Raw genomic sequence first — 22,823 nt, forward strand, 5'->3', positions numbered from 1 at the left:
TGGAGAGTCCCGGATTTACATGTACTATGTTACGTCTACCCCTGAGTCCAGGTTGCTCCTTAAACCTGTTTTTTACATACCCCTCAGAGGGAGGTGAGCCTCTGCATCTCAAATGGAACCCCATTTCCTATGGACAACTACTAATCCCTAGTTAGAGCCCATCTGGTCTCAGGGGTAGACATAACATAGTAAATGTAAATCTGGTCAAAAGTTGTTCACTTCATATGGAATTTACTTGGAATGCAAACTTTGTCTGTGGGTATGAAAGTAAGCTACAGTGATAAGCAGGCAGGGCTCTAGTACAGAATAAATCTCCTAGGTTACGCGATTGTTGCCAATCACACTGCAGGTGTTTCAGGAAGTCATCTACCATAAACATTCTTCTTCATCTAACCAATCAATAGCCTTAGACATCACATCACTGCCACCTAGTATTTGGCTCAGGTTTGTGTTATTCTTTTAAAGTTAGGTATAGAAGCTGAACTGGGTGGTGTCCTATGGAGTTGAGTATGGCGCCCTCTAGTGGTAGGCTGTGTTGCTACACACCACACTTCTTGTTTGCCTCTTCGGGCCACCGATGTTAATTAATGTAAGCTCCAACTCTGTGCTATGTCCATTGTTTCTGGATGGGAAATAGACAAGACACTACTATCATGGAGATTTCACTCATAATCTACAGCTGAATACCTTTGCGTGATGTCATTCTTACCGAAAACGTTCTGTTTCACGTCTAGATCCTGAATTCAAACAAATTCACTCAGACCGGAGACTTCACTCGTTATCTGTTGCTGCGAGTGGTGGCACTCGCGCCTTTCCCCTTCACATCTACAGTATATCCTGGCAGGGACTGCAGTTGAAAAATGAGCCGGCTGGTTAAACCTGGCACTATCTCTGTAAAACGATAAGTAAATCACACTCCCAAAGCATCCATTCACCCAGACAATGAGACCAAATGGTTAGCCATCTTTATTATGAAACATTGGACCAAATCACACAGCTGTTACACTGCTCCAGTCCCTGTCCTGTTTTACACCCTAACTGGCAGACAGACAATTAGAGACAGCCCTCTCCCAGCTCAATATAAAGGCGCCTGTTATATCGGACCACCGTCTCTGCGCGTCTCTGTTCAAACCCAGTCTGTGTTTGAAATAGCATCTTACTCCATATATAGCGCACTACTGATGACCAGGACACACAGGGTTATGGTTACAAGTACAGCACTATGTAAGGAATAGGGTGCCATTTTGGACCCCACCCGGTCTTTAGACTCCCACCTGGCATTGCCCCGACACCAAGCCCGACAGACAGTTCACTAAGTCCCTTGTTCCAGTGGATATATCGGCCACTGATTTGATATATTTATGTCAAGTCTCTCGCAATGACACGAGATTTGGTTTGCGGTGCTAAGATTATTTTTATGTAGAGAGAGAGAGAGAGAGAGAGAAAGGAGGTGGGGGTTCTGATTTTGCGTGTGACCATGAGCAGACAGGAGAGTAGACTTAAAGCCAATTTATGCTTGATTTCGAAAATGTAGTCGGAGGCGCTGTATGGAGGAGGGTGTGATGCAATTGTGGAGCCACGCAGAGGACAAATTATGGAGGGCTCCTTATAGCTCCGCATTGACATGATTGGTTGATATTAGGTGGGGGGGGGGGAGGTCCTGTATAAACACAAACTCACTTCCTTGACAACAGCTCTGCAAAGGAAGTATACATGCCCTGGCTTCAGAGGTTGTATCTCAGTAAATGCTGTGTGGCCACTGCAGAGCTTTTTACAGGAAACAAACTGTACGGTGTCACTACTATTTCTACTTCCCACTGTCTTCAGATGGCAAACTGGTATCTAAAATGTGTATCGGAGAAAAGTTAGAACCCAAGACAGGCAGCATGGTGGGAACGGTAGAACCAGTGGGTGGGAACGGTAGAACCAGTGGGTGGGAACGGTAGAACGGTAGAACCAGTGGGTGGGAACGGTAGAACCAGTGGGTGGGGACGGTAGAACCAGTGGGTGGGAACGGTAGAACCAGTGGGTGGGAACGGTAGAACCAGTGGGTGGGGACGGTAGAACCAGTGGGTGGGGACGGTAGAACCAGTGGGTGGGGACGGTAGAACCAGTGGGTGGGGACGGTAGAACCAGTGGGTGGGAACGGTAGAACCAGTGGGTGGGAACGGTAGAACCAGTGGGTGGGAACGGTAGAACCAGTGGGTGGGGACGGTAGAACCAGTGGGTGGGGACGGTAGAACCAGTGGGTGGGAACGGTAGAACCAGTGGGTGGGAACGGTAGAACCAGTGGGTGGGAACGGTAGAACCAGTGGGTGGAACGGTAGAACCAGTGGGTGGGAACGGTAGAACCAGTGGGTGGGAACGGTAGAACCAGTGGGTGGGAACGGTAGAACCAGTGGGTGGGGACGGTAGAACCAGTGGGTGGGGACGGTAGAACCAGTGGGTGGGAACGGTAGAACCAGTGGGTGGGAACGGTAGAACCAGTGGGTGGGAACGGTAGAACCAGTGGGTGGGGGTATACAACCACATTATAACACAGAGGGAGATGTTTTTAGTCAGAATGGCAATTCTGCCTATAAAGCAACAAAAATAAAACCAGAATGAAGACTAAGAGCATCTAATGCAGAGGGGCATCTTTCAAAACCTGTTGGACTGGTGAAGGGGAGTGTGAACAATGATCATCTCCAGTCAATTGCACTTGTAATTCATTACAATATTAGGGTATTATCAGCGGCCATTTTTGTGTCTGTCTGCTCAGTGGGCTGGCTTCAAGCTGAGGGGAAGGACAACTGAGAGAGGGCTTGTTCCACAGAATACAGTGCAACTTCAGAAGCAGAGAAGTCAAAAGGGAAGACATTTCAGCACACACTTCCAGGGCCTAGCAAGCTATGAGAGAGAGGTTGTTTGTTTCAGTAAGACATGTCATTTAGGGGTTGATAGAACGAGATGAGACTAGAGAACAGAACAAAGAAAGTAAAGGACAACCACAACTTTTCCTTCTGTCAGAAAGATCTCCTTCCAGAAGTTAGGAGAAAGGTCTACAATACTCAAGTGATTTCTTGTTTTTCCCCCCAACTTTTTTTAAATCTTTTTTTTTTTACGAACAGCAAAACTAAAAACCTATTTTTCTCCCCCCATTTCCTTCTATTGGTTTTCCTTCCTTAGTTCTCCATATTTAACATGGACGTTCTAACCATTTATTTTTTTTCTTGTCTTTTTCATTTTTCATATTTTAATTTAAGAAAATAGTATAAAGTTAGTAACGGTCTGGAGCGATCGCCAGAAGGAGGAGAAACCGGTCTGATCCAGAGTCCTGCGAAGATGGTGGGGCTGCAGCCACACGCGGAGGTGAGGCTAGGGCTGCTCCCGGCCTGCTAGGATGATGTGTGTGTGTGTGGGGAGATGGGGAGGAGAGAGGGGGAAGGTACAGAGAGGAGGGAGGAGAACAGAGACTTTCAGTTGGGGAGAGGAGAGAGAGAGAGAGGGCTACAAACTGGTCAGGTAATCAGTCCATTGGTCTCTTTTCTCCATGTTTCTTTGTAAACTCCTCTGCGTTCTTAAAGAATTTTTTCCGGTCCTTTGAGTATTCTTCTGCTAGGTCTGCCCTCAGGGGGTGCTCTGGCTGGGGGTCGTTCACCAACGCAATCAGGGACTGAATTACTGCAGAATAGACAAACAGTCAGTCACAAATTACTGCAGAATAGATAAGACAAACAGCCAATCATGACATTGCAGAAACTGAATCAGTGCAGAATGAACAGATTATTTTCCTTTTTGACTAAAGAAGCAATTACTACTTCAATTACTACTTCAACAATTAAACTGACCCACAAAGGAAAATGAGTCATGACATTGAAGTAGAATACTTGACTGATTCACGTGTTCTCCTGTTAAGTTCCCTTTCTCTTTCACTTCGTTCATTTGATCAGGTTCTACTGTCCAGCGTCAGGGTATCATATCATGGTATCACGCCCAGCGTCAGGGTATCATGCCATGGTATCACGCCCAGCGTCAGGGTATCATGTCATGGTATCACGCCCAGCGTCAGGGTATCGTGCCATGGTATCACACCCACCGTCAGGGTATCATGTCATGGTATCACACCCAGTGTCAGGGTATCATGTCATGGTATCACGCCCCTTCGTCAGGGTATCACGTCATGGTATCACGCCCAGCGTCAGGGTATCATGCCATGGTATCCGTCCAGCGTCAGGGTATCATGCCATGGTATCACGCCCAGCGTCAGGGTATCATGTCATGGTATTACGCCCAGCGTCAGGGTATCATGTCATGGTATCACACCCAGCGTCAGGGTATCATGTCATGGTATCACACCCAGCGTCAGGGTATCACGCCATGGTATCACGTCCAGCGTCAGGATATCATGCCATGGTATCACGCCATGGTATCACGTCCAGCGTCAGGGTATCACGCGCAGTGTATCATACCAGCACCCAGCGTCAGGGTATCATACCAGCGTCAGGGTATCATGTCATGGTATCACGCCCAGCGTCAGGGTATCATGCCATGGTATCACGCCATGGTATCACGTCCAGCGTCAGGGTATCATGCCATGGTATCACGCCATGGTATCACTTCCAGCGTCAGGGTATCACGCGCAGTGTATCATACCAGCGCCCAGCGTCAGGGTATCATACCGGCGCCCAGCGTATCATACCAGCGTCAGGGTATCATACCAGCGCATCATACCAGCGCCCAGCGTCAGGGTATCATACCAGCGCCCAGCGTCAGGGTATCATACCAGCGCCCAGCGTCAGGGTATCATACCAGCGCCCAGCGTCAGGGTATCATACCAGCGCCCAGCGTCAGGGTATCATACCAGCGCCCAGTGTCAGGGTATCATACCAGCGCCCAGCGTCAGGGTATCATACCAGCGCCCAGTGTCAGGGTATCATACCAGCGCCCAGCATATCATACCAGCGCCCAGTATCAGGGTATCATACCAGCGCCCAGTATCAGGGTATCATACCAGCGCCCAGTATCAGGGTATCATACCAGCGCCCAGTGTCAGGGTATCATACCAGCGCCCAGTGTCAGGGTATCATACCAGCGCCCAGCATATCATACCAGCGCCCAGTATCAGGGTATCATACCAGCGCCCAGTATCAGGGTATCATACCAGCGCCCAGTATCAGGGTATCATACCAGCGCCCAGTGTCAGGGTATCATACCAGCGCCCAGTGTCAGGGTATCATACCAGCGCCCAGTGTCAGGGTATCATACCAGCGCCCAGCGTCAGGGTATCATACCAGCGCCCAGCGTCAGGGTATCATACCAGCGCCCAGCGTCAGGGTATCATACCAGCGCCCAGCGTCAGGGTATCATAACAGCGCCCAGCGTCAGGGTATCATACCAGTATCAGGGTATCATACCAGCGTCAGGGTATCATACCAGCGCCCAGCGTCATGGTATCATACCAGCGCCCAGCATCAGGGTATCATACCAGCGCCCAGCGTCAGGGTATCATACCAGCGCCCAGCGTCAGGGTATCATACCAGCGCCCAGTGTCAGGGTATCATACCAGCGCCCAGTATCAGGGTATCATACCAGCGCCCAGTATCAGGGTATCATACCAGCACCCAGCGTCAGGGTATCATACCAGCGCCCAGCGTCAGGGTATCATACCAGCGCCCAGCGTCAGGGTATCATACCAGCGCCCAGTGTCAGGGTATCATACCAGCGCCCAGCATATCATACCAGCGCCCAGTATCAGGGTATCACACCAGCGCCCAGTATCAGGGTATCATACCAGCGCCCAGTATCAGGGTATCATACCAGCGCCCAGTGTCAGGGTATCATACCAGCGCCCAGCGTCAGGGTATCATACCAGCGCCCAGCGTCAGGGTATCATACCAGCGCCCAGCGTCAGGGTATCATACCAGTATCAGGGTATCATACCAGCGCCCAGCGTCAGGGTATCATACCAGCGTCAGGGTATCATACCAGCGCCCAGCGTCAGGGTATCATATCAGCGTCAGGGTATCATACCAGCGCCCAGCGTCAGGGTATCATACCAGCGTCAGGGTATCATACCAGCGCCCAGCGTCAGGGTATCATACCAGCGTCAGGGTATCATACCAGCGCCCAGCGTCAGGGTATCATACCAGCGCCCAGTGTCAGGGTATCATACCAGCGCCCAGCGTCAGGGTATCATACCAGCGTCAGGGTATCATACCAGCGCCCAGTATCAGGGTATCATACCAGCGTCCAGCGTCAGGGTATCATGCAAGCGCCAGGGTATCAATCAGTGGTACGGTATCATGTCAGAGTCAGTGTATTGTGTCAGTGTATCATTTGGGTTGGCAGGTAGCCTAGTGGTTAGAGCATTGGTCCAGTAACCGAAAGGTTGCTGGACCGAATCCCTGAGCTGACAAGGTAAAAATCAGGCAGTTAACCCACTGTTCCCCGGTAGGCCTTCATTGTAAATAAGACTTGCCTATAAAAAAGGTACAAAAATATAATAATGTAAGTATTGCAGCATAATTTACATTATATGCAAATTATAGAGGTGTGTGTGTGACCCACCTTGGTCAGTTTTGGTTGCTGGTTTCCAGTTCTCTGCGCTAATGACAGGCAGACACACCTGTCCCTTCTCGTCGATGTTGGGGTGGTAGATCTTCGTCTTGAACGTGATTTTGGGGGGCTTGAAGGGGTACTCGGCGGGGAAGATTAATTCAATCCTGAAAGCTCCCTTGTCATAAGGAGCGTTGTCCTGGAGGAGTAATGTGTAGAAAATAAACCATGGTTAGTTAGTGTGACAATGACCATATCCAAGGAGCATCTCTTATGACTGTGTTATGACTTAATACATGTAACAGTGTGATGTAATGGTCCTTCTAGAACCAGAACATAGAGACTTCTGTGATGTAATAGTCCTTCTAGAACCAGAACAGAGACTTCTGTGATGTAATAGTCCTTCTAGAACCAGAACAGAGACTTCTGTGATGTAATAGTCCTTCTAGAACCAGAACATAGAGACTTCTGTGATGTAATAGTCCTTCTAGAACCAGAACATAGAGACTTCTGTGATGTAATAGTCCTTCTAGAACCAGAACATAGAGACTTCTGTGATGTAATGGTCCTTCTAGAACCAGAACATAGAGACTTGTGATGTAATAGTCTGTGATGTGAATAGTCCTTCTAGAACCAGAACATAGAGACTTCTGTGATGTAATAGTCCTTCTAGAACCAGAACAGAGACTTCTGTGATGTAATAGTCCTTCTAGAACCAGAACATAGAGACTTCTGTGATGTAATGGTCCTTCTAGAACCAGAACATAGAGACTTCTGTGATGTAATGGTCCTTCTAGAACCAGAACATAGAGACTTCTGTGATGTAATAGTCCTTCTAGAACCAGAACATAGAGACTTCTGTGATGTAATAGTCCTTCTAGAACCAGAACATATAGACTTCTGTGATGTAATAGCCTCCATGAGAGAATTGTGAAGCCATGAATCAATGATGAGAACAAGACCACTTACAGGGACAATGAGACCTTGCCAGGTCAGTATGTTGGATTCATCCACTTGAATGTTTCTGAAGTTTTTCATTCCAGACTTGCGAATCTCTTCAAGTTCCTGAAAGAGGAGAGAGAAACATCATGATATGTTAAGGCCCCTCCAACGACTCTGTTGATGGTAATGTACAATCCTTCCAAAGATTGTGGCTGAGTAACCCTCCGAAATCCCTACAATGAGTCTGTTGATGGTAATGTACAATCCTTCCAAAGATTGTGGCTGAGTAACCCTCCAAAATCCCTACAATGAGTCTGTTGATGGTAATGTACAATCCTTCCAAAGATTGTGGCTGAGTAACCCTCCGAAATCCCTACAATGAGTCTGTTGATGGTAATGTACAATCCTTCCAAAGATTGTGGCTGAGTAACCCTCCGAAATCCCTACAATGAGTCTGATGTCAATCAAGTAATAGATATAGATAAATAGATCAAATAAATAGATAAAATAGAGAGGTGGCTGCTTGTGATGCATCTATGTCAGTCAATGACAGCTCATCTGGTATTGACATGTCTTGTAATTGTAAACAAAACTGAAACTCAGACAGACAATTGTGTGCTTGTCATGTTACTGTCTGGCCAGACAACATACTAATAATGAATGTTTTGTTTGGTCCACAGAATTCATTTAGCTAGAGGCTGATTGTTTATTAGATACAAAAACATTTTTTAAATATCTAATAATAGTGTATGAATGTACGTTTTGTTTCCTGCTGCAAACCAAGATGAGCTCATGAAATAATTGACTCATGTCACGGTGCAGTTTTCTACAATGACGTCGTGTATCTTGATAGCCAGCTATGGCTCTATCTATCTATCTATCTATCTATCTATCTATCTATACATACAACTAGAGTGGTACCAAGGCGGTTACAAAAACCAAGATGATTGCATTTTCTTTGGCAGTTGATTTAAATGGTTACTGTTTGCTAGTTAGCTAAGCTATGGATACGTCGCATATATAAACCGGGTAACTTGAATAATTGACTCATGTCATGGTGCAGTTTAGGACGATAATAAGATAGTGTACTGTAGTTGTACTGAATGATGACCGAGCCCTTGATAACACTTTAAAACAACGGGACAGTGAGGTTGTGCTTCGTGTGAGTCACAAAATAAGGCGAAACATCCTCTTTCCCATGTAGGTGAGGCAATTTTGGGTAGCTACTAGCTAACCTAAAGTAGCAAACAGCGTAGACAGATCTGTTACGGAAATAACTCACTACGCGGTATTTCTAGCCATCACAAGGTTGTGATAAAACATAAATTTATCGGTTTCAATGTTAGTTTTTAACCCTTTAAAACATCGGGACAATGAGGTTGTGCATCGTGTGAGTCACAAATAATGCGAAATATAATTTCCCCATTTAGTTAGTTGGGTAACTACTAAATGTAATCTAGCTAATCTAAAACCAGGATCCATCAAAAAACCAGGACAGCTCCGTAAAGGAAGTGGTTAACTAGTCAGCTACGACAGTAGCCATCGCACGGTTATGATACACAGAAATTGGTCGGTGTAAATGTTGTTTGTACATTTTCCGGAGATTGGTGTCAATACTAAACATGAGCAAGCTACGTCGCAGACTAGTTTCCCTGCTGTTCCCGGTCTCTCAATCTTCTCTGGCCCTGCCGGTGCTGTCCTAACCGGTCTTATGCTCGCTGGCCTAGTTTGTGAGAGAGACTGCCTTCTCGCCTTTAGCGGGACTTCCAACACTTCTGGATCAAATACAATTTAGGACAACAATAAGATATCGTGACTGAGTCGTACTGAATAATGACCAAGCCCTTAGATAAACCATTCTGACTTAAAAAAAAAATATGGATAGATGTATGAAAATAGAGTTATCATGATATTTACCTTGTGTAGTCTCCTGCTCGCCGCCATCTTGCATCTACTGTGTGTTCCCAGAATACAACGCGGCGACTTGTCTTGGGGTCGCGGTTCCAAAAAGGCAATAAAAGAAGTATGGGACAAATGACCCCCAAAATTTTGATTATCTTTATCGTGTGTTATATGACTCATTTTAGAATACTAAAGAGGCCAGTCCACTTATTTTTTTTTCTGTTGTTGATGGCAAATTTGTAAACATTCAAACCAACAAAGGTTTAGAAGCTACCAGAAATGTTTCATTTATTGTCTGGCTTATGCATTGATTAGTCAAAAGCCTTGATTCTGAAAATACCCTTATTGTACACTGCAGCGTAGCCCATATAAACAGCTCAAAACTATCCCGTTGGCTACGATACCAATTAAGCATATTCATTCCCTGGACTTGTATTTGTAGTATTGTAATGAAACAGGCAGGGAGCAGGTCTCGAACCCTCGACCTTCGAGCCCGAGGTCCGGCGCGCTATCGACTGTGCCGCTAAAGCAAAAGAGTCAATTTCCGCGCTTAGAAACCCAGGGTCGTTACAGTATCAAATGAAAAAGGTGTGTCCGGTTCAGACATTTTTTAAATGTAACTAGGCAAGTCAGTTAAGAACAAATTCTTAATTACAATGACGGCCTAGGAACAGTGGGTTAACTAACTACTAGCCTACCTGCGGCCCCAGATAATTAATTGTGTGTGTGCGTGGTGCGTGCGTGCGTACGCGACTGTGTGTGTGTGCGTGAGTGACATTTGAATGTGACAGATAAATACAGGCATCTCAAATTATGTTTATGGAAATAGGATATATTCAAAGTGATCATTTGTTTGAGATGGCTGTAGTTGTCTGACTGCTCAACCCGTAGCGTAGCCAATGGGCCGACCATTGTAAACTAGCCACTAGCGAGTGTTTTGTCAATTAATTAAATATTTCTTTTCTACCCCTCTGAATAGAATAGAACAAGTCAAGTTCTCTTGTAAACAATAACTGTGTTGTGCTATCACAACCACCCGATGCTGCTCTTACTGTTCCCCGAGCGCCGAAGAATGTCTTTTATGGCAATCCCCCGCACCTCTCTGATTCAGAGGGGTTGGGTTAAATTTCAGTTGAATGCATTCAGTTGTACAACTGACTAGGTATCCCCCTTTCCCTTAGTTTAAAATCAAATCACTCAACAGACACCGCCATCCGCTATCTGTATATATAGCAGAACACAACGAATGACCACTAAATATTGCTGTAGTGTTTTAAAGTACAAGCGACAACTCCCCAAACTTATATAGGAGCTGCTTTTCCAAGCCTGGTAGTATTAACCGCTAGATGGCAGCAGTGGTCCCCATACTACTGCAATAATAATTGTACTGGGGTCGTAGGCTAAATTCAGATTCTTTACACCCCTCTCCCACTGCCTGTCATGGATTTCAAGCATTTCCCTGTTGTAAGCAAAAGTGTCTGAGGGAGTGCGCCAGTGCATACGTTGGGAGAGGGTTGCGAATTAAGATGCACCTGTAACGGATGTGAAACGGCTAGCTTAGTTAGCAGTGCGCGCTAAATAGCGTTTCAATCGGTGACGTCACTTGCTCTGAGACCTTGAAGTAGTGGTTCCCCTTGCAAGGTCCGCGGATTTGTGCAGCGATGGGTAACGATGCTTCGAGGGTGACTGTTGTTGATGTGTGCACAGGGTCTCCGGTTCGCGCCCGGGTATGGGCGAGGGGACGGTCCAAGTGTGTGAAGTATGAACTTTTATGTCGCCCCTTTGCAAGCCACAAAAAAATACCGACCTCAATGTTGGTGCAAAGGCGGCAGTGGTATAAAGTACTTAAGTAAAAAATACTTTCAAGTACTACTTAAGTTGCCTTTTTGGGGGGGTATCTGAACTTCATTTCTATTTTTGACAACTTTTACTTTTACTTCCCAACATTCCTTGAAGAAAATAATTAAATGTTTTACTCCATACATTTTCCCTGACACCTAAACGTACTCGTTACATTTTGAATGCTATGCAAGACAGGAAAATTGTATAATTCACACACTTATCAAGAGAACATTCCTGGTCATCTACTGCCTCTGATCTGGCAGACTCACTAAACACAAATGCTTAGTTTGTAAATCATGTCTGAGTGTCGGAGTGTGACCCTGGATATCCGTAAATATAAAAAGAAAAAAAAGAAAATGGTGCCGTCTGTTTTGCTTAAAATAAGGAATTTTAAAATACTTTTTACTTTTGATAATTGAGTACATTTAAAAACAAATACCTTTAGACTTTTACTTCAAGTCGTATTTTACTGGGTGACTCACTTTTACTTGAGGAACTTTCTATATTTAAAGGTATCTTTACTTTTACTCAAGTATGACAATTGGGTACTTTCTCCTCCAGTGCTGACTATTGTATGATCACAGGTTTACACAAGACGAAACAGTCCTCTTCTCCGTTGCCCTGCAGCGATATCATAAACGTGTCATCACTCATCCGATTCATTATACACAGCCTTGCGCAACAAACACAAAACCTTTCTGTCGAGTATAATATAATAATAATATTATACATTTTTTTGAACATGTTTTTTTTTCTCTTATCATGACAGTGGCATATAAACAGCCTGTACTGAGAACCACCAATAGGATCGCGATACGATAAACAATAGTAACAAATAGTTTGCTTTGTGACGTGATGACAGTTTGGCTCCAGTTGATACTTTCTCTTTCCCGCCACGTAGCATTCCTCGGTTGGGACTAGCCCGAGCATGATGAGCAGCAGTTTACTGGAAGTGTACCGGTAAAAGAAAACAGACATAAACAATGATAGAAAACAAGAGTGATTTCTGCATAAAAACGCCAGAGAGACTTCACCTCTCTGTCTCCATCTTACTTCAGCCATGTCTGCCCCTGAGACTCAATCATTCCATTCAAAATGGCCCGTGTCATTTTACACTGAGTAAGAATGGCCCTTCCTGGGACAATAACATCTATTGATTGAGTCACAATTACATTTACATTACATTTAAGTCATTTAGCAGACGCTCTTATCCAGAGCGACTTACAAATTGGTGCATTCACCTTATGACATCCAGTGGAACAGTAGTGCATCTAAATCTTTTAAGGGGGTGAGAGGGATTACTTTATCCTATCCTAGGTATTCCTTAAAGAGGTGGGGTTTCAGGTGTCTCCGGAAGGTGGTGATTGACTCCGCTGTCCTGGCGTCGTGAGGGAGTTTGTTCCACCATTGGGGGCCAGAGCAGCGAACAGTTTTGACTGGGCTGAGCAGGAACTGTACTTCCTCAGTGGTAGGGAGGCGAGCAGGCCAGAGGTGGATGAACGCAGTGCCCTTGTTTGGGTGTAGGGCCTGATCAGAGCCTGGAGGTACTGAGGTGCCGTTCCCCTCACAGCTCCGTAGGCAAGCACCATGGTCTTGTAGCGGATGCGAGCTTCAACTGGAAGCCAGTGGAGAGAGCGGAGGAGCGGGGTGACGTGAGAGAACTTGGGAAGGTTGAACACCAGACGGGCTGCGGCGTTCTGGATGAGTTGTAGGGGTTTAATGGCACAGGCAGGGAGCCCAGCCAACAGCGAGTTGCAGTAATCCAGACGGGAGATGACAAGTGCCTGGATTAGGACCTGCGCCGCTTCCTGTGTGAGGCAGGGTCGTACTCTGCGGATGTTGTAGAGCATGAACCTACAGGAACGGGCCACCGCCTTGATGTTAGTTGAGAACGACAGGGTGTTGTCCAGGATCACGCCAAGGTTCTTAGCGCTCTGGGAGGAGGACACAATTGCTGATTTCCTGATACTCTTCACATTTTGCCATAGGTTGGAGGCAAAGACGTTTTTAATATGATAAGTGATGATCTATGGGCCCCATCCCGGTCAGTAATTTGACCATGCTTGCTACAAGTTTAGATATCTGGCGCTAGACTAACTTTTCCAAACAGTTAGTCATGTAGCTGACATGGGCAAATTGAGTGACAGTGATTTGATGCACAACCAAATTTCTAAATGGTATATTTTATTATTCTAACTCAAGAGTAAATTGATACCCCGACTGAGTTCCTAAAAACAAAACAAAAAGGGCCACCAGTTGCCCACCACTGTCCTAGACACATTATTTCATCATCAAGGCAATCTCAGAATTCTACAGAAGAGAGAGAGAGAGAGAGAGAGAGTACACTTTCTAGATCAAAGAGGTTGCAGTGAGAGGCATAGAATCAGAATGACTGCAATGGATTCTAATTCTAGATTTCACATCATGTTTTTGAACCAGGTCTGGTATCTGTGTCTGTTGATGCCAGTAAAGGGGTGATAACAGACTCTCTACTTCCATAAACAGTGGGCAAGTCTGGCATACCAATAAGATAACAAGACACAAGACCAATATGATGCCCTCATTGCCACCGGAGGGGATTTCTGCACAGAGACTGGCTGTGTGTTTGGGACCATGCATGCGTGGGATGTTTGTTTCTTTGGATGTTTATGGTTGTCGTTTTAAATAAAAGAGGACAATGAGAATTTTCCTTGGCCTTGTTTAGAGAATAATTTTAGACTGAAGTAGTTAGCGATTCCCACCATAAAACAGTCAGAGGGGAATTTGAAGTGGCTTGGCTCAGGATTGTGACCTATTATAATTGAATGTGGTGAATGTGCTGTCAATACAGGGGGTAAAATCATTGGCAGACAGACAGACAGACAGACAGACAGACAGACAGACAGATAGATAGATAGATAGGAGGACAGACAGACAGGTGAGCAGGCCAATAGACAGACAAGCAGACAGACAGACAGACAGACAGGTAGGTAGATAGGATGGCAGACAGACAGGTATGCAGGCCGATAGACAGACAGACAGAATTTTCCTTGGCCTTGTTTAGAGAATAATTTTAGACTGAAGTAGTTAGCGATTCCCATCATAAAACAGTCAGAGGGGAATTTGAAGTGGCTTGGCTCAGTATTTTTTAATTTAATTAAAACATTTTAATTTTACCTTTATTTTACTAGGCAAGTCAGTTAATAAAAAAATCTTATTTTCAATAACATCCTAGGAACAGTGGGTTAACTGCGTGTTCAGGGGCAGAATGACATATTTGTATTTGTCAGCTCGGGGATTTGAACTTGCAACCTTTCGGTTACTAGTCTAACACTCTAACCACTAGGCTACCGTGCCTAGTGACCAATTGGAATTGAATGTGGTGAATGTGCTGTCAATACAGGGGGTAAAAACATTGGCAGACAGACAGATAGATAGATAGGAGGACAGACAGACAGACAGACAGACAGATAGACAGACAGATAGATAGATAGATAGATAGATAGATAGATAGATAGATAGATAGATAGATAGATAGATAGATAGATAGATAGATAGATAGATAGATGGACGGACGGACGGACGGACGGACAGACAGACAGACAGACAGATAGATAGATAGATAGATAGATAGATAGATAGGAGGACAGACAGATAGATAGATAGATAGATAGATAGATAGATGGATGGACGGACAGACGGATAGATAGATAGATAGATAGACAGACAGGTGAGCAGGCCAATAGGCAGACAGACAGACAGGTAGGTAGGAGGACAGACAGTCAGACAGACAGACAGACAGACAGGTAGGTAGGTAGGAGGACAGACAGACAGACAGACAGACAGACAGACAGACAGACAGACAGGTAGGTAGGAGGACAGACAGACAGACAGACAGACAGGTAGGTAGGTAGGTAGGCAGGCTTATAGACAGACAGGCAGACAGACAGGCAGTCAGGCAGGCAGGCTTATAGACAGACAGGCAGACAGACAGACAGACACTATCAGTGAAAATCTTTATCAAGGATAGTTTTGGTGCACTTCTATTCTACATTTACACCTGTTTCTTGGGAAACAGCTTAAAGTGATATTTAAAAATAAAAAACTATATGCTGTTTTCCTATTAAACCTTATCACACAAATACACAATATAATGCTAGTATATATATTTCCCCTCTCATCAATCTAAACACAAAACCCCATAATGAGACGGCAAAAACATGTTTCTAGAAATTATTGCAAATTTATGTCTAAACCCCCCCGGAAACATCACATTTATGTAAGTATTCAGACTCTTTACTCTGTACTTTGTTGAAGCACCTTTGGCAGCTGATGTTTAAAGTTAGTGAGGGAAATGTAAGTCTCCAGCTTCAGCGATTTTTGCAATTAATTACAGTCACTGGCAGCAGAGAACTGTAGAAAGGCGGCCAAAGGAGGTGTTGGCTTTGGGGATGACCAGTGAGATATACCTGCTGGAGTGCGTGCTATGGGTGGGTGTTGTTATCATGACCAGTGAGCTGAGATAAGGTGGCGCTTTACCTAGCATGGACTTGTAGATGACCTGGAGCCAGTGGGCCTGGCGACAAATATGTAGCGAGGGCCAGCCGACTAGAGCATACAGGTCGCAGTGGTGGGTGGTATAAGGCGCTTTGGTATCAAAACGGATGGCACTGTGATAGACTACATCCAATTTGCTGAGTAGAGTATTGGAAGCTATTTCGTAGATGACATCGCCGAAGTCAATGATCAGTAGGATAGTCAGTTTTACTAGGGTAAGTTTGGCGGCGTGAGTGAAGGAGGCTTTGTTGCGAAATAGAAAGCCGATTTTAGATTTAATTTCAGATTGGAGATGTTTATATGAGTCTGAAAGGAGATTTTCCAGTCTAGCCAGACACCTAGGTATTTGTAGTTGTCCACGTATTCTAGGTCAGAACCGTCCAGAGTAGTGATGCTAGTCGGGCCAGCGAGTGTCAGCAGCGAACGGTTGAAAAGCATGCATTTGGTTTTACTTGCGTTTAAGAGCAGTTGGAGGCCACGGAAGGAGTGTTGTATGGCATTGAAGCTCGTTTGGAGGTTAGTTAACACAGTGTCCAAAGAAGGGCCAGATGTATACAGAATAGTGTCGTCTGTGTAGAGGTGGATCAGAGAATCACCAGCAGCAAGAGCGACATCATTGATATATACAGAGATAACAGTTGGCCCGAGAATTTAACCCTGTGGTACCCCCATAGATACTGCTAGAGGTCCGGACAACAGGCTCTCTGATTTTACACACTGAACTCTGTCTGCGAAGTAGTTGGTGAACCAGGCGAGGCAGTCATTTGAGAGGCTATTGAGTCTGTCGATAAGAATACGGTGATTGACAGAGTTGAAAGCCTTGGCCAGGTCGATGAAGACGGCTGCACAGTACTGTCTTTTATCGATGGCGGTTATGATATCGTTTAGTACCTTGAGCGTGACTGAGGTGCACCCGTGACCAGCTCGGAAACCAGATTGCAGAGTGGAGAAGGTACGGTGGGATTCAAAATGGTCAGTGATCTGTTTGTTAACTTGGCTTTCAAAGACTTTAGAAAGGCAGGGCAGGATGGATATAGGTCTATAACAGTTTGGGTCTAGAGTGTCACCCCCTTTGAAGAGGGGGATGACCGCGGCGGCTTTCCAATCTTTAAGGATCTTGGACGAAACGAAAGAGAGGCTGAACAGACTGGTAATAGGGGTTGCAACAATGGCGGCGGATAATTTTAGGAAGAGAGGGTCCAGATTGTCTAGCCCAGCTGATTTGTACGGGTCCAGGTTTTGCAGCTCTTTCAGAACATCTGCGATCTGGATTTGGGTGAAGGAGAAGCTGGGGGCCGCTCAGGCAAGTAGGGATGCTACCAGGATTCCTCCAGATGTGACGCTTGTCATTCATGCCAAAGAGTTCAATCTTGGTTTCATCAGACCAGAGAATCTTGTTTCTTAGAGTCCTGTAGGTGCCTTTTGGCAAAATCCAAACAGGCTGTCATGTGCCTTTTACTGAGGAGTGACTTCCGTCTGGCCACTCTACCATAAAGGCCTGATTGGTGGAATGCTGAGAGGGTTGTCCTTCTGGAAGTTTTTCCCATCTCCACAGAGGAGATGGTCACCTCCCTGACCAAGGCCCTTCTTCCCCGATTGCTCAGTTTGGCCGGGCGGCCAGCTCTAGGAAGAGTCTTGGTGGTTCCAATCTTTTTCCATTTAAGAATGATCAAGGCCACTGTGTTCTTGGGGACCTTCAATACTGCAAAAGTGTTTTGGTGCCCTTCCCCAGAGCTGTGCCTTGACACAATCCAGTCTCGGAGCTCTACAGACAATTCTTTCGACCTCATTGGAGAGCAACTGTACCTGGTCTCAGGAAGGCAGTATCCTCTACATATACATCCCCCCTAGGACAGCAGTGTCACAGCCCATCTTCAAAAAGCACCTGAAAACTCTTCAAAGAGTATATTAAATAATTCCCCCTACTCACCTCAACCCCCCCCATCCCCCAAGAACCTCTAATGAAGAACCATGTGAAAGCTGTGACCAATTCTGCTTTGAGTGTTTGTGTTTGTGTGTTGTGTTTGTGTGTTGTGTTTGTGTGTGTGTGTGTTTGTGTGCTTCTGTGTGTGTATTTGTGTGTCTATTTGTGTTTGTGTGTGTGTGTGTGTGTGTGTACACACAGTAATTAAACCTCACCACCTTCACCACCACACCCAAATGTTTACTTAATGCAATCCCGACTTCCTGTCTAATGTTATGTTTACTATGGTTCATAACCAGCAGATCATTCAGCAACATCATTGTGTTCTACCATCTCACTTCACGTGTCAAAGCTGTTACAACCTGTCTACAATTTAGGTCAGACATCCCTGCATTCGTTTGTCATTCTCACGTGAAGCTTCAAAAACCCCTGTGGCTATGGGATTATTATTTATCTTGTCCTTTTGTTTAGTGTCTGCCTGTTTTATTTATTCATTTAACCTTTATTTAACTAGGCAAGTCAGTTAGGAACAAATTCTTATTTTCAATGAAGGCCTTGGAACAGTGGGTTAACTGCCTGTTCAGGGGCAGAATGACAGATTTGTACCTTGTCAGCTCGGGGATTTGAACTTGCAACCTTCTGGTTACTACTGCAACGCTTAACACGCCCCATGTTCCTGTGCTGAAGATTGGCCCAAACATGCCCCATGGGGGATGACCGCGGCAGCTTTCCAATCTTTAGTGTCCACTAAAATGACACGTTATGAGTCTTAAGAGATAAGGAAATGAGAGAAAGTTCTCTTGGTAAATTTCTTCATCTTTGACTGACTATTCCAGTGGACAACAAGGTCTCCGAGCCAATGACCTCCGTGCACTTGACCCTGCGATGAACAGCTGTCATGTTGTAACTTCCTGATACCATGGAGGGGTTTTCCAGTATGTTCAAAGCATGTTGACACTATTACTGTAAAGGCCCTCATAGCTCTCATATGGGCCATTCCACAGTAACAGAATTGTTACTCAGATATTTCACTTAAAATGTATGCCAAACAAAGCTACTGACAGGAAGTCCTACTGCAAATTAATTTTGTCCCACACTCTTCGTTGGAATGTTGCATCACTTTCCCTCTCTGTTCCTCTGTAGTCAACCGACCGGGGAGTTTCAGTCGTAGAAAGACAGACCTCTATCTTCAATGACTGGCATTTGTAGATAAACAGCATGAGGGCACACACAACCTTGCATGGATAATTGAACATCTCATTTGATAAGAAAAAAACAGATACCGTAAGCTCCAATGATCTGCCACCGTTACAGAGGTGGGCGAGACAGACGAGGAAATAGAGAGAAAGACAGAGAAGGAAGAATGGAGGGAGACAGAGTGAAATGCACTCGTCTGTGCATTATGCCCTGAATATATTCTACCATGCCCAGAAACCTGTTCCTCTTATCCTCTGCCCCCAACGCTCTAGGCGACCAGTTTTGATAGCCTTTAGCCGCACCCTCATACTACTCCTTCTCTGTTCCGCGGGTGATGTGGAGGTAAACCCAGGCCCTGCATGTCCCCAGGTACCCTCATTTGTTGACTTCTGTGATCGAAAAAGCCTTGGTTTTATGCATGTCAACATCAGAAGCCTCCTCCCTAAGTTTGTTTTACTCACTGCTTTAGCACACTCTGCTAACCCTGATGTCCTTGCCGTGTCTGAATCCTGGCTCAGGAAGGCCACCAAAAATTCAGAGATTTCCATACCCAACTATAACATCTTCCGTCAAGATAGAACTACCAAAGGGGCGGAGTTGCAGTCTACTGCAGAGATAGCCTGCAAAGTAATGTCATACTTTCCAGGTCCATACCCAAACAGTTCGAACTACTAATTTTGAAAATTACCCTCTCCAGAAATAAGTCTCTCACTGTTGCCGCCTGCTACCGGCCACCCTCAGCTCCCAGCTGTGCCCTGGACACCATTTGTGAATTGATCGCCCCATCTAGCTTCAGAGTTTGTTCTGTTAGGTGACCTAAACTGGGATATGCTTAACACCCCGGCAGTCCTACAATGTAAGCTAGATGCCCTCAATCTCACTCAAATCATCAAGGAACCCACCAGGTACAACCTTAACTCTGTAAACAAGGGCACTCTCATAGACGTCATCCTGACCAACTGGCCCTCCAAATACACCTCCGCTGTCTTCAACCAGGATCTCAGCGATCACTGCCTCATTGCCTGTATCCGCCACGGAGCCGCAGTCAAACGACCACCCCTCATCACTGTCAAACGCTCCCTAAAACACTTCTGAGCAGGCCTTTCTAATCGACCTGGCCCGGGTATCCTGGAAGGACATTGACCTCATCCCGTCAGTTGAGGATGCCTGGTCATTCTTTAAAAGTAACTTCCTCACCATTTTAGATAAGCATGCTCCGTTCAAAAATGCAGAACCAAGAACAGATACAGCCCTTGGTTCACTCCAGACCTGACTGCCCTCGACCAGCACAAAAACATCCTGTGGCGGACTGCAATAGCATCGAATAGCCCCGTGATATGCAACTGTTCAGGAAGTCAGGAACCAATACACGCAGTCAGTCAGGAAAGCTAAGGCCAGCTTCTTCAGGCAGAAGTTTGCATCCTGTAGCTCCAACTCCAAAAAGTTCTGGGACACTGTGAAGTCCATGGAGAACAAGAGTACCTCCTCCCAGCTGCCCACTGCACTGAGGCTAGGTAACACGGTCTCCACCGATAAATCCACGATTATCGAAAGCTTCAATAAGCACTTCTCAACGGCTGGCCATGCCTTCCGCCTGGCTACTCCAACCTCGGCCAACAGCTCCGCCCCCCCGCAGCTCCTCGCCCAAGCCTCTCCAGGTTCTCCTTTACCCAAATCCAGATAGCAGATGTTCTGAAAGAGCTGCAAAACCTAGACCCGTACAAATCAGCTGGGCTTGACAATCTGGACCCTCTATTTCTGAAACTATCTGCCGCCATTGTCGCAACCCCTATTACCAGCCTGTTCAACCTCTCTTTCATATCGTCTGAGATCCCCAAGGATTGAAAGCTGCCGCAGTCATCCCCCTCTTCAAAGGGAGACACCCTGGACCCAAACTGCTATAGACCTATATCCATCCTGCCCTGCCTATCTAAGGTCTTCGAAAGCCAAGTCAACAAACAGGTCACTGACCATCTCGAATCCCACCGTACCTTCTCCGCTGTGCAATCTGGTTTCCGAGCCGGTCATGGGTGCACCTCAGCCACGCTCAAGGTACTAAACGATATCATAACCGCTATCGATAAAAGACAGTACTGTGCAGCCGTCTTCATCGACCTCGCCAAGGCTTTCGACTCTGTCAATCACCATATTCTTATCGGCAGACTCAGTAGCCTCGGTTTCTCGGATGACTGCCTTGCCTGGTTCACCAATTACTTTGCAGACAGAGTTCAGTGTGTCAAATCGGAGGGCATGCTGTCCGGTCCTCTGGCAGTCTCTATGGGGGTGCCACAGGGTTCAATTCTCGGGCCGACTCTTTTCTCTGTATATATCAATGATGTTGCTCTTGCTGCGGGCGATTCCCTGATCCACCTCTCAGACGACACCATTCTATATACTTTCGGCCCGTCATTGGACACTGTGCTATCTAACCTCAAACGAGCTTCAATGCCATACAGCACTCCTTCCGTGGCCTCCAACTGCTCTTAAACGCGAGTAAAACCAAATGCATGCTTTTCAACCGATTTGCCTGCACCCGCATGCCCGACTAGCATCACCACCCTGGATGGTTCCGACCTTGAATATGTGGACATCTATAAGTACCTAGGTGTCTGGCTAGACTGCAAACTCTCCTTCCAGACTCACATCAAACATCTCCAATCGAAAATCAAATCAAGAGTCGGCTTTCTATTCCGCAACAAAGCCTCCTTCACTCACGCCGCCAAGCTTACCCTAGTAAAACTGACTATCCTACCGATCCTCGATTTCGGCGATGTCATCTACAAAATGGCTTCCAACACTCTACTCAGCAAACTGGATGCAGTCTATCATAGTGCCATCCGTTTTGTCACCAAAGCACCTTATACCACCCACCACTGCGACTTGTATGCTCTAGTCGGCTGGCCCTCGCTACATATTCGTCGCCAGACCCACTGGCTCCAGGTCATCTACAAGTCCATGCTAGGTAAAGCTCCGCCTTATCTCAGTTCACTGGTCACGATGGCAACACCCATCCGTAGCACACGCTCCAGCAGGTGTATCTCACTGATCATCCCTAAAGCCAACACCTCATTTGGCCGCCTTTCGTTCCAGTACTCTGCTGCCTGTGACTGGAATGAACTGCAAAAATCGCTGAAGTTGGAGACTTTTATCTCCCTCACCAACTTCAAACATCAGCTATCCGAGCAGCTAACCGATCGCTGCAGCTGTACATAGTCTATTGGTAAATAGCCCACCCATTTTCACCTACCTCATCCCCATACTGTTTTTATACTGTTTTTTTTAAATTTTATTTATTTATTTATTTACTTTTCTGCTCTTTTGCACACCAATATCTCTACCTGTACATGACCATCTGATCTTTTATCACCCCAGTGTTAATCTGCAAAACTGTATTATTCGCCTACCTCCTCATGCCTTTTGCACACATTGTATATAGACTGCCCATTTTATTTCTACTGTGTTATTGACTTGTTAATTGCTTACTCCATGTGTAACTCTGTGTTGTCTGTTCACACTGCTATGCTTTATCTTGGCCAGGTCGCAGTTGCAAATGAGAACTTGTTCTCAACTAGCCTACCTGGTTAAATAAAGGTGAAATAAATAAAAAAATAAAAAATAAGGAGAGAGAGAGAGAAGGAAGGAGGCAGAGAGAGAGAGAGAGGGAGAGAAGGAGGGAGAGAGAGAGAAGGAGGGAGAGAGAGAGAGAGAAGGAGGGAGAGAGAGAAGGAGGGAGAGAAAGAAGGAGGGAGAGAGAGATGGAGAGAGGGAGAGAGGGAGAGAAGGAGGGAGAGAGAGCTGGAGGGAGAGAAAGAGAAAGGAGGGGGAGGGAGAGAGAGAGAGAGAGGGAGGGAGGGAGGGAGGAAGGAATACAAATATAAAGATTAAGGTGAATTTACGGGACTAAGGCGGAGTCTTTCACTTTGATCCAAGTCATAGTGAAAGA

General features: G+C 45.8%; 1 protein-coding gene across 1 annotated transcript; it reads right to left on the reverse strand.

The window, feature by feature from the left end:
- Window positions 1-948: 948 nt before the first annotated feature.
- On the reverse strand, window positions 949-9,491 carry ube2l3b (ubiquitin-conjugating enzyme E2L 3b). Its single transcript, XM_029637091.2, has 4 exons — window positions 9,397-9,491; window positions 7,507-7,602; window positions 6,550-6,736; window positions 949-3,663 (listed from the first exon to the last, which is right to left on the reverse strand). The coding sequence occupies exons 1-4, from the start codon at window positions 9,421-9,423 to the stop codon at window positions 3,509-3,511; spliced, it is 465 nt and encodes a 154-aa protein (XP_029492951.2). The 5' UTR covers window positions 9,424-9,491; the 3' UTR covers window positions 949-3,508.
- Window positions 9,492-22,823: the final 13,332 nt, after the last annotated feature.

This window comes from Oncorhynchus nerka, linkage group LG27, assembly GCF_034236695.1.
Source record: "Oncorhynchus nerka isolate Pitt River linkage group LG27, Oner_Uvic_2.0, whole genome shotgun sequence".
Lineage (NCBI taxonomy): Eukaryota > Metazoa > Chordata > Actinopteri > Salmoniformes > Salmonidae > Oncorhynchus > Oncorhynchus nerka.

Coding starts and splice junctions, on each gene's coding strand:
- ube2l3b (XM_029637091.2), bottom strand. CDS start 9,423: ATGGCGGCGAGCAGGAGACTACACAAG. Junction 6,737..7,506: donor GGCAAGGTCTCATTGTCCCT/GTAAGTGGTCTT, acceptor TTACTCCTCCAG/GACAACGCTCCTTATGACAA. Junction 3,664..6,549: donor AGCAACCAAAACTGACCAAG/GTGGGTCACACA, acceptor TCTATTCTGCAG/TAATTCAGTCCCTGATTGCG.